We start from the raw sequence: 17,127 nt of genomic DNA on the forward strand, positions 1-17,127 counted from the left end.
ATATTGTAATATTTTATGCATTAATTTACTAGGTCACCAACACGTGGATGACTAGTAAATATTTTATTGAGAAAGAGTCAGACTAGCCATTATAATTTTTTCTATGAAGGCTAGGCTCTCCTCTCTCAGCACTCTCCAAGCTCCCAATCAAACTCACAAAAGCTCCTAATGAGATGTGTGAGACAAATGAGAGGGACAATCTCCTTTTAAAGGCTTGGAGAGGGTGTTTTTGGAGGGAAACAACCCTTATTTTCCCTCCAAAACACCCTAGAAGCTTCCTAAATTGCGTTGCGTGGTCCTTCGTGCCTTGGCATCCAACTGATTGGTTTGATCATAAATCGGCCGGTTAACACCAATTTTTGTGGTTTCTGGGTGAAGGGAGGGGTGGAACTTGGTTTTTTTTCCGGTTTGACCCGGTTGGCTAGTGAACCACACTGACAGGTTTTTGGGAGGCTCAACATGGGAAAATCTTGACAAAATTTGATGTGTAATATTTCAAAGTTGGTCTACAAAATGAGATGAACAAAAACCATGTCTAAGTTTCTCCAAATTCCCAAGGGTGGAGCTCTAGTAGGGCATGATGATGTGGTGGACAAGTGATGATTTGGAAATGTTGGGCAAGATTTCGAGAGATAAACAGTTTAGGTCCATGCTGATTTTAGCATATCTAGGTGCTGGAATTATCAAAAAGTCAAGGACATTGGAGATCCAACTTCCATGTGGCTAAGACAAATTACTAAAAGGAAAAGTCTGTTGGGATATTCTGACACATAGGAAATAGTTAAGTATAACTTGGTCTAGTGTAGAGTTAGGTAAAGCGTGTTTTTTTACTATGTGCATTTGTAACTTACAATCCGACGGTCACGATATGTTCTAGACATAAAGTGATCTGACGGTTCATTCTCTCCTCTGTATTACCGACACTTGATCCGTGGCTTAACACCTGATTTTTCCATGATCTCTATTTAAAGAGCATGGAGGGTCATTTGTAGGGTGACCATTCATGAGAGAAGCTTATGTAAATTTTCATTCTTTTATTAATAAATTGCCTGAAGTGGCTGTGTTGGCTTAGGCTGTGGACTGTTTCCCTCTTTGAGGGTTTTAACCACGTTAAGAAAACTGGTGTATTGATTTGTGATTTGTTTGTGAGCGGTGTCCTCTGGTGTTCTATTTGAGGAACTTACCCTGTAAATTCCTATATTGTATCAGAGCTATTTGAGGGCCGCATCCATTGGTGATCCAAATCAGAAGCCTGTACAACTTCATCCGACTGTTGTTTCCTAGATCTATTGTTTCTGACTGCTTTTGGGTTGAGAGGACTGCTCTGTTGTATTAGGAGCATCTGTTCCAGTGAGGAACCCCTTTCATTTCACGCGAAAAGGTTTCCGGTAGCCCTAGCTATGTCATTTTTAAGATTTGGAGGTATAAAATCTTTATTTGCAGTTTTAGTTATTCATCTTTCTATTTATTTCGGTTTATTTAACTCTCTGTTTTTTATTACCGGATCTATACCTTTCATTCCTGCATATGCTCTTTTCCCTGCGACTCTGTGCGATCTGGGCAAATCAGAAACAGAAAGGAAGGAATTTTCTCATGCGTATGCTCTTTTTCGCCCCGCCTTAGTGTGATCTCGGAAAATTAGAAACATTGAGGAAAATATTTAGTTTCTGGCGAAAGCTAACTTCAAACCATAAGGTTTGGCTTTTTTGTATGTCCGTGTTGGGTTGTGTGGTTTTTTGTTTTGTAAGAAAAAAGAGCTTTTCCAAATAAGCACACACTCCAAAGCTTCGATGACTAAAAAAAAACCCCCCTTCCTCTTTTCCAAAAATTACTAACTTTTTAAACTAGCTCACTTGGTCCAAAGTTACTTTATGAAAATATAGATCTTGAGTATAAGTCTTTCTTTTTGTTGAGTTACTTTTCAAAAAGCACATGTAACTTATGTTTTAAAGTTACTTTATGTAAAAGTGTTCTCACTCATTATAAAAAGTGAGTCACTTATAATTCTAAAGTCTCTTTATCTTTTATTTAAGTTACAATTTAGTGGGTAGCTCATAAAGTATCATTGTAAAAGTGACTTTCACTTATTTATAAAAGTGGGTCACATAATATTTTTTTTTAAAGTGAGTTAATTAGATTAAGTTTGGAAGTGGGTGGGGGGAGGGGTTTTTTTTTATTTTAAATATAACATTATCATTCGCTTCCGCACAGTCACGCACTTTGTCGGCATTGTCCACAACTTTTCTTCAAAAAGCCATACTTTTTTTTATCCAGAAGCTGTTTTTTTGAATCGGCTTAATTTTTCGATATCTTTCCATTGAAACACTTAGTTTTAACATCTACAGTGTCAGTTTCTGTTAAAACGGAAAGTCCATGTCAAGTTATTCTTGACAGCACCAACTACTTCCAATGGTGGTCTTACATTGTGGATTTACTTAGAAGTAAAGGTCTTTACAGAATAGCCTTAGGCCAAGAAACTAAACCTAAAGATGAACATAAGGTAGCCAAATGGGAAAATGGGCAAAATCAAGCACGTGGGTTGATAGGGATGTCTATTTCTCCAGACCTTAGATTCTATATCGCAGAACTTGATACCCCTAATAAAGCAATGAAACAACTCACTAAAGTTTTTGGAATTAAAAATGAAATTAGAGCCCATCAACTAGAAAATGCGCTGCTTACGCTAGACCCAAATAATTTTTCTTTTGTTGAAGATTTTTTGTCCAAGTTCAAGACCCTTAGACTTCTCTTGGAAGGTGTTAAGTTTAACAAAGAAGCTGGTAGCCTTATCTATTCCATTCTTACTAAGTTGGGACCAACCTACGCTGTGTTTGTTTCCACCTTCCATTCTACTAGAGAAGCATTTATTTCTCAAGGACGAGACTACAAGCCCCCGTCTTTTGATGCCTTTTGTGATTCTTTAATAAGAAAACAAGAAAAACTCTTCCATCTTGGTTTTCTTAATCTTGGAAACTCTTCTAAGAAAGCCTTAGCCGCCCAACAACAACCAAATTCAAAGACTCCTAAGAAGCAGTATCCTAAAAAGAATGGTCCTAAACCAAATAAGGGTCCTAAGAAATTTCAGTCTCAATGAAAAATCAATTCAACAAAATGATAAGGGAAATAAAAACAAAGGGAAGGAGATTGATAGACATTGCAACTTTTGTAATCGAGATGACCACTTGGAATCTAAATGCTTTAAGAAGATGGAAGCCTTGGAAGCAGCAATGAAGAAGCATAACATCCATTTGGAGCACTCTTCAACTTCAACTTCATCTTTAGGAATTGCACTTTCTGCATGTGTTTGTCAAGCATCTCGGTCTGGTTATGCACTAAATGTATTTTCTTTTTCTCATTCTCATGAATGGCTCATTGATTATGGAGCTTCTTATCACATGGCCAAAAACAAAGCCATGTTTTCTTCTTTAAATGAAACACCAAAAATATATATGTTGGTGATGATAGATCTCTTAGTGTTGTAGGGACTGGAACTATTCATCTAGACAATGGTCAATTTAATGATGTATTATGTGTTCCAACCTTATTCTGCAACCTTCTATATGTATATCAGATAACTCATTCAGGTGAAGGTAAAATCGTTGAATTCTCATCCCATGATGTTATAATTAAGGACCTAAGAGATCCTAGACAGATTTTAGCCACTGGAATTGCTGATGATTCTACAAGGTTGTATAAGTTTAACAACTTTGGGTCATCAACTCTTCCCTAGGTATTTGTTGCTCATAATGATGAAGTGAGCAAACTTTGGCATGAGCGATTTGGTCACTTAAACTATAACTCCCTTCAAAATCTATGTAAAGAAAATATGGTGACAGGTCTTCCTATGGTATCTTGCAGAGATGGTGTTTATTTTGGATGTGTACTTGGAAAACATCATCGGGATAGTTTTGAAAACCGTGCCTCTTGGCACGCCTCAACTCCTTTATAGCTTGTGCATAGTGATTTATGTGGTCCACTTCCAGTTGTTACATTATCTGGCTACAAGTATTTCTTAACTTTTATTGATGATTTCTCCAGATGCCCTTGGGTATACTTCTTAAAACTCAAGAGTGAAGTATTTAACATGTTCTTGGCCTTTGAGGCCTCTGTTGAAAAGCAATCTAGACATCAAATTCTTAAGCTAAGATCTGATAATGGCAGAGAATATGTTAACAACAAATTCATCAACTTTTGCACTGAGCATGGAGTTCAAATGCAACATATTGTTCCATATACTCCACAACAAAATGGTGTAGCTGAAAGGAAGAATCGCACCTTAAAGGAAATGGCTAATTGTATGCTTCAATTTAAAGGAATTAGTCTTAATTTTTGGGCAGAAGCAATTAACTGTGCAAATTACATAATAAATCGCACTCCTACAAAGGTGTTAAAGAATATCACTCTAGAAGAAGCATGGAGCTCAATTAAACCAGATAAGTCACTTTCATGTTTTTGGAAGTGAAGCATGGGCCCATATTCCAAATGAGAACCATAGAGCTTTAGAACCTAAGAGTGAAAAATGTATTTTTGTTGGATATTCTGAAGATGTCAAAGGATATAGACTTATTCCACTTAAATCCAAAAATGTTATCATTAGAAGAGATGTAAAGTTTGCTGAAATATATCGGCCTACGAGCCTAGCTCGGCGGATGTGCCACCTCTCTCTATCCCTTCTACTTCTGAAAATATTTCTTCTTTAGATGATGACAGCGAGGATGACAATCCTCCTTCAACTCCTCAGCTTCCAAAATGGGTTCCTGCTACTCGGGATGTAGTAGGTACTCTTGTAGGTGATCCTACAGATCAGCGACGTACACGTTCTCAGTTTGAAAGAGTCTCTTCTTTACTGGCTCAAGCTTCAACAAATTGTGATCCTGGCACCTTTGCAGAAGCTTCAGGCCGTCCAGATTGGGATGCAACTATGAATGAAGAATATCGTTCATTATTGGCAAATGATACATGGGATCTTGTTCCTCTTGTAAAGGGAAGAAAACTTGTTAGATGCAAATGGGTTTACAGAACTAAGTTTGGACCAGATGGAAAAGTTGATAAACATAAAGCTCGTCTTGTTGCTAAGGATTTTTCACAAGTTGAAAGGATTGACTATACTGAAACCTTCTCCCCTGCTGCCAAAATGAATTCTATCTGCCTTGTTCATTCCCTTGCTGCCTCTTTCAAATGGGAAGTCCATTAGATGGATGTTAAATCTGCCTTTTTGCATGGGGACTTGCATGAAGAAATCTATATGGAACAACCACCTGGCTTTATACAAACAGACTCTAGCCTTGTATGTTGGCTTAAGAAATCCCTTTATTGTCTCAAGCAAGCCCCTCAAGCTTGGTATGCCAAAATGGATAGCTTTCTTTTAGATACTGGCTTTTCTAGGTGTCATTCTGACAATATTGTCTACACCAAGAAAGTGGGTAAGTCTCTTATCATTCTTGTTCTTTATGTTGATGATCTTATCCTTACTGGTAGTGATCCCAACCTTACCAACCATGTGAAGTCCAACCTTAAAAAGCAGTTTGAAATGACAAACTTAGGACACTTGCATTGTTTTCTTGGTCTTCAAGTCTTGCAATCCAAGGAAGGTATTTCCCTTTCCTAGTCCAAGTATGCTTGTGATCTTCTACGCCACTTTCACATGGAAGACTGTAAGCCAGCCCCTTCTCCCTTTCATTCTGGAGCCAAACTTTTAGTGACTTGTACTTCCCCTAAAGTTGATGCTACCTTATACTGTCAACTTTTAGGAAAACTTTTGTATCTAACCCATACTCGTCCTGACCTTTCCTTTACTGTTGGCCTTATTGCTCGGTTTATGCAAAACCCACATGAAAGTCATTGGAAAGCAGCTAAAAGAATACTTCGTCATGTTCAAGGCATAGTTCAGTTTGGTATTCATTACACTCCAGAAGCATCTCCTCTATTGGTTGGTTTCACTGATTCCGATTGGGCTAGTGACCCTGATGATCGGAAGTCTATTGTAGGTTATGTCTTTACTCTTGGTTCTGGACCTATTACATGGGCTTGCAAGAAACAAAGTGCCATTTCTCTTTCTTCAGTAGAAGCAGAGTATCGTGGCGCCGTAGAAGCTAGTAAGGAAGCCCTGTGGCTTCGTCAGATCCGGTTAGAGTTTGGCTTTTAGCAGCAGCATCCGACTACACTTTGGTGTGATAATCAAAGTGCCATTCAACTATGCAAAGATCTAGTCCAACATCAGCGCAACAAACACATTGAACTACACATGCACTTCATTGAAAAGCTCATTCATGACCATGTTCTTGAAGTGCAATATTGTTTAACTGATGATCAAGTTGCAGACATCTTTACAAAGGCTCTCACAAAGGCGAAGTTTAGTAAACTACAATTTATGGTTGGAGTTCAGGAAGTTGTCACTAAGGGGGGATTGGCTCTAATACCTCCTTCCTTATCATATTGTGTCATATTTGTACATCCTTCAATCCTATCCCAAGTTGTTCTTAAGGGGGGATGTTAGGATATTCCGACACATAGGAAATAGTTAAGTATAACTTGGCCTAGTGTAGAGTTAGGTAAAGTGTGTTTCTTTACTATGTACATTGGTAACTTACAATCTGATGGTCACGATATGTTCTAGACATAAAGTGATCTGACGGTTCATTCTCTCCTCGGTATTACCGACACTTGATCCGTGGCTTAACACTCGATTGGTCCATGATTTCTATTTAAAGAGCATGGAGGGTCATTTGTAGGGTGACCGTTCATGAGAGAAGCTTATGTAAATTTTTCATTCTTTTATTAATAAATTGCTTGAAGTGGCTGCGTTGGCTCAGGCCGTGGACTGTTTCCCTCTTTGAGGGTTTTAACCACGTCAAGAATACTGGTGTATTGATCTGTGATCTGTTTGTGAGCAGTGTCCTTTGGTGTTCTATCTGAGGAACTTACCTTGTAAATTCCTACAAAGTCAAATAAAAAATAGCCGTTGGTGAAGTCAACTAGTCGTTAGAGGGTTTAACTAGTTGGAGACCCAGTGGACCAATTTGTTCAATAGTGGACCATGAGCAAAGAGAAACTTGAACTAAATTATGGAAATTTGTCCAAGTTCCGTAGTGGGTGAATAAAAAATTATATTCTAATATTTTATGCATTAATGTACAAGGTCACCAACACGTGGATGACTAGTAAATATTTTATTGAGAAAGAGTCAAACTAGCCATTATAATTTTTTCTATGAAGGCTAGGCTCTCTTCATTTGTAAATTGTTTTTGTTCATTGGAGATAGGGATTATAAAAAATAAAGAGCTCATTTTCACTGCAAACCCTTATATAATTTCTTATGCATGGGTGGAGGGGTTTTTGTTCTATTTATTTTTCTTACTATATGTATTGAACATTATAATTTGTATTCTAATTCTTATTTTTGATGAGTAAAATTGCCCTAACACTAATGTCCTTTGCCATTGAGGAACCACATAGTTACATGGAAGAGAACAATTAGGGGGAGAGCCCCACTTGTTCTTTTTTGTTTTGTTTTGCAAGTAGAATCAATTCAAGATCTTTGACTACTTCAAGAGAAGGCTTCATTATTCTTTTTGACTTTGTATTTTACCACACACAGAGGATGAAGGTTGGTGACACCACCAAGTGAAGAGGTCGCTTCTAAGGGGATTAAAAAATGTTTGACATGGTTAAGTAAAAGTGGGGCAATCGGTTTGCACGCTCCCCGGCCGCGTTCGAGTCCTGTGGCGCTGCGCGATGCTGCAGCATATTTGATCCCATGGCGTTTATTCCAGTGATGCTCGATATGACGACTGTTTCAGCGTATGTATGAATGATATGACGGTTATTCAGCTCGGTCTGACAATATAATGTAATTAAAAGAGGGCCCCATTCCGCTTCTGCTAGGAACTAGCCCCTCCCATTTAAAAAAAATAAGTAAAAGTGGGGGCTTTTTTTGAAAGGACCAAACCCATTCCCTTAACTAAAGCCATCTAAAGCGACTTAAGAGAATAACAATGTCACACTTTGGTATGAGGGAAAATTCCAAGAACACATATTATTACAAGTTACAACAACCATAAAATCCCAAAATAATTCATTTTTTTTTTTTTTTCTATAGTTAGTTTAGGAAAAATTACTTTCTGTTTTTTTTTCTCTATCTATTTAGCAATTTGTAATTTTGAAAAAAAATGCCATAATTGTTAGATCAATTTAAGATTTGATACAAGTCCATATTATTCTATATTTTACACTTCTATCTAGCCATATGTGTTGTAGATCTACAGGTTTAGAAAGCTGCACTACATTGGATTTGCAATTTACAACGACTTACAACAAGTTCAAGATTCATATTTCATCATTTAGAGCCATTTTTGGGTGTACAAACATAATTTTATTCAACCTAGAATTCTGAAATTCAATTTCTAGCTAGGTTGAAATTGAGTTTTCAATTTTCTTTAGTGGAGGGGAGTCCTTAAAAAGCCTCTACATAGATCATCTTACCATTCCACCCCTAGACTAACCCTTTAGAAGTGTTTTAACACTTGTTGGGTGGCTGTTTGGATTAAATGAGGTTGCTCTCCCTCCATTTTATGCTGACTTTACACTTTGTCATACAAGACACAAGCTATTTTAAGCTATATCTCCTCAATCAATCATTTAAATTGAAAGATATTTGTATATTTGGATACGATTTTTAGAGTAGACCAAAATTTATAGGTGATATGTTATATGTTAATTGAGTTTTGGCTACTAATATTTGTTGTTTAAAATTCTACTACTATATTGACAAATTTTACAATGGTCAAGTACAAAGTGAACACGTCCTCCCATTAGACCCCAGATAAGGAAGCGGTCTTGTACTAGAATAGTTGGGGATTATTTAGAGACTCGTCCTTTGGTTGTTTAGGAGGTATGGGCCTAAATAGTGGGGGCTTGGGCTGAGGTGATAGTGGGTCCCTGCACTGCGTGCCCACCTAGTAGGTTGCTAGGACCTTAACAACACTGTTGATTTGATTGGAAACATGGAGCATCCTTGGACCCTTGCTTCATGTTACTTGATGCTTAATTTTATATTTTGGAGGATGACATCATGGTGGCGACCATTTTCTCCCACACGTGGGCTATTTTTGGCAATTTTGTTATGCTTTTAGAGCTATTTTATGGTTGGCTTGTGACTTTCGACCTAGTTGAATGCTCAAGTTAAATTTTTGAGGGGTTTTGCTTATAAAATTAGTTAATTAAAGCTTGGTTACCCTCATATAAGTAGAGGGAGGCTTTATTCACTTTGGATCATCATTCATCATCACCCTTCTCTCTCTTTTGGAAGTGGGGATGAGCTTTTGCATCTTTTCTACTTGGATGAAATGTAGTTTTGTAATTCCTGTTGTCGCTAAGATTGTACAGGGGCGATGCGACAACGACTCAAGTCAGGGGCTGTCACTCTGATCCCCGACCTCTTCGTTCTAGCTGTCTCCCAACAATTGGCAATTTGGGGTAGTCCCTATGAAGGATTAATGAATTAAAGCTTGCTTACCCTCATATAAGTAGGGGGACATTTTTCACTTTGGATCACCATTCATCATCACCCTTCTCTCTTTTGGAAGTGGGCATGAGCTTTTGCCTCTTTTCTACTTGGACGAAATGTAGTTCTGTAGTGCCTGTTGTTGCTGAGATTGTACAAGGCGCGGTGCGACAATGACCCAAGTTGGGGGCTGTCACTCTGATCCCTGACCTCTCTGTTCTAGTTGTCTCCCAACAACAGGCTATTGGGGGTGTGAAGGATAGGAATGCAAGACTCGTTGGCAACCAACAAGTCCGGGAGGTGTTATGAACGTAGAATTCATAACAAGTGTGCTAGAACTGAACCATAAGTGCATTAGAGAGAGAATCAAGTGTGCTAGAGAGATAAGATCACAACCATAACAACCAAGAGTAAAGAGATCACAATTGGTAAAGGTGCCTCTAGGTTAGTAGTTAATCACTTGTATAAGGAAAGAAATAATGAAAATGATCACATAATGTGAAGTACAAATAAATTGGGGTTTATTTATATACCCATCTGAAGTGGTAGGGCACTTTCCCCAAGAGGGATTATGGGCCTGCACAATTTACCCTTGTGTAGTAGGTCGATCTTCGCCATGACCAATCATATATAATGTCTACATATTATTACATATGGTTGGTCATGGCAAAAAGTGAAGCTTCCACCATTTTCAACATTCTAAAGGTTATCAAATTGGGCATCCTGTTTGTAGACAATTGGCTTGGCAAGATCCCGACAATGTGCAATATTGTTGAGAGACTTAGATGATATGGCTCGAGAAGCTTTGCAGGGATGTGTAGAGGTCAGGTAAAGGTTTTGCATTGCTAAATAAAATGCATTAGATATATGGTGACCTTTTTGTGACTCAAACGTACATGGTATTGTAGTTTCTATTATGTGTTAGGTGACACATCTCCAATGATGACACAAGTTTCCTTACAGTTGCTTCTTGGTTATGGAATGCATTGTGCATTTGAGTTTTTATTTATTGTGTATACTGCATAGGAGATATGTGCTATGTGCATCGTTCATGACATGTTGGGCCCTCTGAATATCTAGATAAATGATCTTACTGAAAATCTGTTTATTTGTTACAAACTTTATGCATTTACATGCTCGAAAAATTGCTTTGTTGTTGATATTGATTATATTTCACATTCTCAGGCATATTCAGTTTCATCTCTTTGCAATTTTCCCTGGACAAGTTACAGATTATATGGTTAGTTTTTGCTCAACGTCTGTCCTTATAATAAACCCTTGATTACAGTTTAGGTCATAATGCCATTACATGTCTGTAAGCCTTTCATTCATGAGAGATATTTTCAAGGTATTTTGTAACTGATGTGTCTGATTGTGAAAAACTTGCAGAGAGTAGTAAAAGAAAAGAATGCATTGGCAGAGAGGCTAAAGAGTGCTGAGGCTGCACGCAAAAGATTTGATGAAGAGCTAAAACGATTTGCTACTGAGACAATATCTGGAGAAGAATTACGTCAGTCACTAGAAGATGAAGTTCTACGGCTTACTCAAACAGTTGGGCAAACTGAAGGAGGCCTCAGGGAAAAAGAACAACAGGTTGTTCGATGTGAAGAATATATTGATGGGTTGGAAGCAAAGCAACATGCTTGCCAGGTACATAGTGCTTCTTTCCATACTTTTGAAATTTCAACTAACTTGGAAACTTTGGGAACGATGGTCCCAGGGAGTATTGGTTGATAGTTTCCTCAGTTTATTACTGAAGCAGTAACTAATGTACTGTTCTTATTTTAAATCGGCTTTTGTGGTTATATTGTTTTGCATTCTCTACTCTGTTTTGAATATGACCTTTCAAATTTCAACTTAATTAGTGTTTCTGTCCATATATCTTCTGAAGGAATCCCCTATAGAACCATGTATGAAAGCAGGATATGAAAATCAGTAAGTCTGAACTTCAAATATTTTAACTGTGTTTTTGTAATATTGTATGCTTCTTCAGTTTCTAGCATTTCCACTACACCAGCACCTTATCTTATACTCTATTTTTTCTATTCTAGCTTGACTTTTAACGACTAGTCTCTAGACTGCTCTTAGCTTTTATTATATTTCTGCTTTCAGCATTGCCCTAGGAGATATCTTGGCACTCCCACTCTGTACTGACACTCGCTGTACTATCTTAGTCCCTTTGACCTACTTTTCTGGTCATTTGTTGGACATTAATAAACTTATCTTATGTTATCTTAGATTGTTAATTGCAGAAAATTAATTTCATTGCTAACTATGTGCCTGTTATCTGTTGCCAGTGTAGGCTGCAGCACTTCACATTTATCTTCCAGAGTTTCTGTAAGGACTTAGTCATTTTCTGCTACTCTGTTTCTGTCTTTTTCATTATTAGTGCACTTCACCCTACTAGTTTTTGGTATATTGAGGTGAAAGTTTTGGTACTTGGAGGGTTTCCAGTAACTGCTAGATTTGCTTTGTGATGGCGCAAATTTTTATTTTTGTTTCGAAGGAAAACCCTCTGGGGAACTCTGGGCCTATTTCCCACATTTCACAAACTGGACCCAGTTTAGACCAGTCAGCATTGATTATGGCATCTCACCCAGCAGGGACATTGAGTGAGGCATGTAACAGAGGTAGGAAGGCTGGGGGATCAACCCTGAAACCTCCTACATGAAGCTCAAATGCACTAAACCACTCAGCTAACCCACTCGACTATGATGGTGCAAATTATTATATATGCTCTTTTACATTTAGATAATTTCTCTGGGGGCTCTGGAACTAGCAACTATCCAAAGGGGAGCTAAAGCAAATATAATTTCTCTTTTACTAATTAACTTGTTGCCCTGCCTTACTTTGTCAGTGGTTATATAACGAGATGCAATAAAAATTCTGAGTTGTTTTAACACTACAGGTGTACTGCTTAGGGTGCCCGTCTAAAGCATATGATGTGATGTTCAATTCTGATATAGAATTGAAGTTAGAAACTTGAAGGATATTTACTGAGCCCAGAGTTTCCAATCAAATTTATATCAGGGTGGCTGTTTCTTTTAGATTTTTGCAACAGAATAAAACTAGTGGTTCTGCCGATTTCAAGAATTCATTGTTGAATGTACTAGTGACTAAGTCAAAATTTGAACCTGTTATCTTCTCTATCTTTTCCAGATCTTGAATGCCATAGAAATCTGTACATTTCATATCTATTTTTCTACGTTAGGTTCAGACCAAATGGATGCTCCAATCAAGTCCTTTTCTTCACATGTTCTTTAAATATGTGCAGGGATTGTCTGACATTGTTCATTAAGTTTCAAATTGTTATATACATATTGGCTGTGGTCAAGTGATTAAATCAAAGCACATTCAATGCCCAGAACTGGTACAAGTGTCATGTAAAGGGAATATTTTATTTGATGGAAACAAGGGTCAGTTTTCCTGGCCTATAGCAAACAGATGAATACATAAAAACTTGTATGAAATTACTGTTCTCGTAATAATTATAGCAGTTAAGGATATATATTCTGCACTACTTTTTTTTAAATAGTACTTTTCCTAAAATATAATTCAATTCTTACAAATAACCATCCCTCTTATGAGATGCAATATTGCTTGGCTATGATAACAAATGAATGCTCTTTATTGCAAAAATCCTGTTTGGCCTACTCCATTGATAGGGTACTCATTAAAATTTTTGTTTGTTGATGCTGCAGGACTATATCCAATCTCTGGAAGGATCTTTGCGAGAGGAGATGTCCCGTCATGCTCCACTCTATGGAGTTGGCTTAGAAGCACTCTCTGTGAGTGAACTCGAAACTCTTGCACGAATTCATGAAGAGGGACTTCGGCAAGTCCTTAACATACAACAGCAATGCAAGGGCGGTGGCAGTGAGGTACTGATGATGAACTTGGATCCTTTGGTGAATCATGCACCACTTCATCCTCCTCCAAGCATGTATGCCACATCACCTCCGATGGCTGTAGGGCTGCCATCAGTCATTCCTAATGGTATGGGCATTCACACCAATGGACACATAAATGGTGCCATTGGCCCTTGGTTCTCTCCAACTTAGTGTAGATATTGGTGTGTGAAACATGCTATTTTTCAAACATGATTGAAATGATGTGTTCATCCTGTGGACACGTTCAGTCATTCAGCTTGTGTCTGTATTTTCCTATCTGAAATCATTCTCAAGTCTAAGCAGATGGCTGCTTTCAAGAAAAGCTTTTAATTGTAAATAGGGAGGAAGCTATTTTATTGTTAGATTGGACATTTCACGTCCAATATAAAGTTAAATGTGGAAGCACCAGATCTTGTAATTTGTCTTCTATAGCATTTCTGAAGACAATAGAGATATGGTATTCAATTCTTATCAATGAATACAAAGGTTTAAAATGCCACTGTTGAGGTCCTCTTGATAGTTGATGGAAAATTTGATAGCAAAGAGAACCCTTCAAAAAATACAGGGAGGCTTTCATAATTAAGTACTTACTATAGATTCTTATTTGGAAAATGTTCTTGCGAAGATTAGACACATTTGTAAGATCAACAATCTGTAGGCAATTTCTTGAGTCTTGTTGTATTATGTTCATTGTCACCCTTATTAAATCTTTTCAGGGTTTTAAGTCAAAAAACTTTCCCAAGTAAATATTGAAACATCTCTCATGATGTTGGAGATAATGATAATTAGAAACAAAGGCTTACTACCACCGTTGTGAAAGTAGTATTCCTCTCAGGATCTGTACTCAAGAACAAAGCGAAATAGTTTGTTGTATCTGTTAGCACTTGAAATTTCACCTCAGGCTGAGAAAGGTAAACCTCAAAGCTACATCAAACCATTCAGCCTCGTAGCTAGCCCTACGGGGCAGGAGAAGGCTCTCTCCGATCAATCTCGGTAGATCTTCAATGGGATGAGATGACCAACACGGTAACACTGATATTAGGCTAGTAAACTGATTTGAAGGTTGATTTGGGGGTTTTTTTTGGGGTTTTTGGTGGCAAATTGAGGAGCTGCAATTTAGGGTGCGGGGATTGGACACAGTTTCTGCAGGGGGGTCTTTGGGGCGAGGTAGGAGCCTGTATTGATGTCTTTAGCTGAAGTGGATGTTTAGGAAAGAAAGATAAGAAGGCTAAAGAGAGCAAACAATGAATTTGAATTCTCTTTAGACAGTAGAAAACATAGAAATTAAACAAATTTAAAAGCAGAGCATGGCAAGCATGAATTCTTACTTTAACACTTCATTTGTTTAATATGCAGCAGTATAGAAAGGAAATGAATCACATAACAAAGCTTACAATAACATGGAGAAACACACAATCAACACATGAGTCCACAAGAATCCCAAAGATGACTGCAAAACCCTGGTCTTCCTTAGCCAAAAATTGCAGAGATATAAGTGAAATAATACAGTGATAGCTTCTCCCTCAAGAGTCCAACCATGGAAATGAGCAAGAAAGTACATAATATAGATGATCTAACCTCTTTCCCTGCCTCCATGGGTCGAGCTCACTATCCTAGGAGCTGTTTGAACCACTTCTAAACTAAGCACTAGAAAAAGCACTAGAAAATAGGCAGTCAAAACAACTTGCCTCTATAAACTTGGAAACCAGTTCATACATTCAATTTTTACCCTTTACATGCAAGAATCTTCTAGAAGAGTTAAACAAGAGTAAAAATATCCAAAAAGTGTCACAATTACATCCAAGAGGACCACCATCCACCTCAAAAAGTCAAACTGGAGCCAAACTGCGTTTTCTGGGCTGAACTGGTCAAATCTGACAAAGTTTCCTCAACGGGTCGCGCACATTTCCTCAACGGGTCGCGCACTTTGGAGCTCTGTTTGGAGGCCTTCCCGGTGTCAAAATTAGGTGCAGGATAGCTCGTTGGAAAGGTCTCTGAGTCTACTTTCCAACCCAACTGGAATTTTTGGATTTGGAGGTCATTTGCCCAGTCAAAAGTCAATTCTCCCAAGACTGCTTCTGCAACTCAAAAAAGGGGCAGAAAGTCAAATTTTGCATGTATTTTGACCTTTTGGAGGCCCAAAACTCCATAAAAACTCAAGTCCATCCATAGGCATATGTAACTTTGCATGACAAATCTAGAAATGTTGAGTTTTTGCAAAACGGAGCTACGATGACAAAGGGTCTCACCGGGGGTGAGACCCGTTGAGAAGCCAAAACCTGTAAATTTCCCAAAAATACCAAAATTACCCAAAATTCTTAATTTTTCTTGGGATTTGTGCTGTAGCTGATGCTAGTGAGTGCCATGATCTTTGAGGGATGCCTCAGCCAAGATACAGAGTGGATTGGTCTTCTTCCTCCGCCTAAGAGCCTCAGACAACCTCCTTTGGAACATTTTCATCTTGGATTTGCATACATGCATTCTTGCCCAATAGTGATTCTTCATGTTTCTCAACAGCTTTTTCTCTTGGTTGGCCTTAGCCAACAGCCTCTCCAAGTGGGCATTCTCCTGAATGAGCAGTGACTCTCGGTCAACAGGCAATGGATCACCGGGCCTCCTACGGTTCAAGACTCGGTCGCTACGAATCCTCCATAGCTCATCAAGTGCCTTCTCCTCCTCTAGCTGTGTGTTCCGCTGCTCCAGGTAGGTGATGGTCCATTGGGCACCCTCAAGTCTCCTCTGTAAAACATCATTTTCAGCCCTAAGATGCTGAATGATCTCCTTCGCCTCTTGGCTAGGAGAACTGGCCTCGAGATCAATCACCGGATCCTCATGAATCATGGGCTCTTTGCCCCTCTGCAGTACCTGTGCTGGTGAAGAAAGCGAGGCCCCTTCCACCTGATGTGGAGATAACACTCGCTGAGCTGAAGATGAAGGCGAGACCCCTTCCACCTGCTGTGGAGATAGTACTCGCCTAGCTGCTGCAAATAAGGCCCTTGGGCCTTTCTGATAAGTGACCAAAGGAGTGGAGCTGACATGTCGGGTGACGGGAGCATCAGGCTGCTGAGATGGTCCTCCCTCCTCATGAATGACCTCCTGATGTGGCTGAGGTGGCACTGTGAAAAACTCACGGGAGATGAACTCCTCCCATGAGATGCCCTGCTGTGTCAACTGATGCAATACTACTAGCTGAATCAAACCATAATGGCAAAGGCTCCTGTACTGCTGGGCCGGGGTCTTCCTTTGCAACATGGGCACCATCCTCTGAATGTTATGAAACAAGAAGACCGGGATGTTCATCATCCTCACTCGGGTGAAATGCATCAAAAGGCGAATGTGATATGAATACACCTGTGAAAATCTGCCCTCACAGGTAAAATAATGCATAATAAGCCTCATGAGGGGAGCATACTCGCTCCGGAGAAATCTGAATGGGAAAACACCTGTCAAAAGTCTCACAAATGATGGCCGGACATAGGGCTCAAAGTGAACAAAATCAAGCAACCTGCGCTTAGGCCACACCTCACCCACATTTGGTATCCCTGTAGCCTGTGAGATCACCTCAGGTGTCAATGTGAAGTTCACCCCTGCCAGAGTGACATGTCCATCATGGAGGTGTAAGACAAACAAGCGGGCCAACTCTCTATGATGTTGAATCGAGAGATCCTCTCACAAAACTGATAGCAAGACATGTACTGGAAGCAATTCACTGCCAAAGGACAGGCCTGTAATTCT

The 17,127-nt window shown here is 38.8% G+C and overlaps 1 protein-coding gene across 1 annotated transcript in view; it reads left to right on the forward strand.

Annotated features, from left to right (window-relative positions):
* The window catches only part of LOC149145868 (uncharacterized), a 90,839-nt gene extending 76,936 nt beyond the window's left edge, over positions 1–13,903 (forward strand). The window contains exons 9-10 of the mRNA XM_089446542.1: positions 10,892–11,152; positions 13,204–13,903. Coding sequence (XP_089302668.1) covers positions 10,892–11,152; positions 13,204–13,563 — 621 coding nt within the window. The 3' untranslated portion in view covers positions 13,564–13,903. The remainder of the gene's footprint in view (positions 1–10,891; positions 11,153–13,203) is intronic.
* Positions 13,904–17,127: the final 3,224 nt, after the last annotated feature.

This window comes from Pinus tabuliformis, chromosome X (genome assembly GCF_031772625.1).
Source record: "Pinus tabuliformis cultivar Carrire ecotype Pingquan chromosome X, CPIR1, whole genome shotgun sequence".
In the NCBI taxonomy this organism is placed as follows: domain Eukaryota; kingdom Viridiplantae; phylum Streptophyta; class Pinopsida; order Pinales; family Pinaceae; genus Pinus; species Pinus tabuliformis.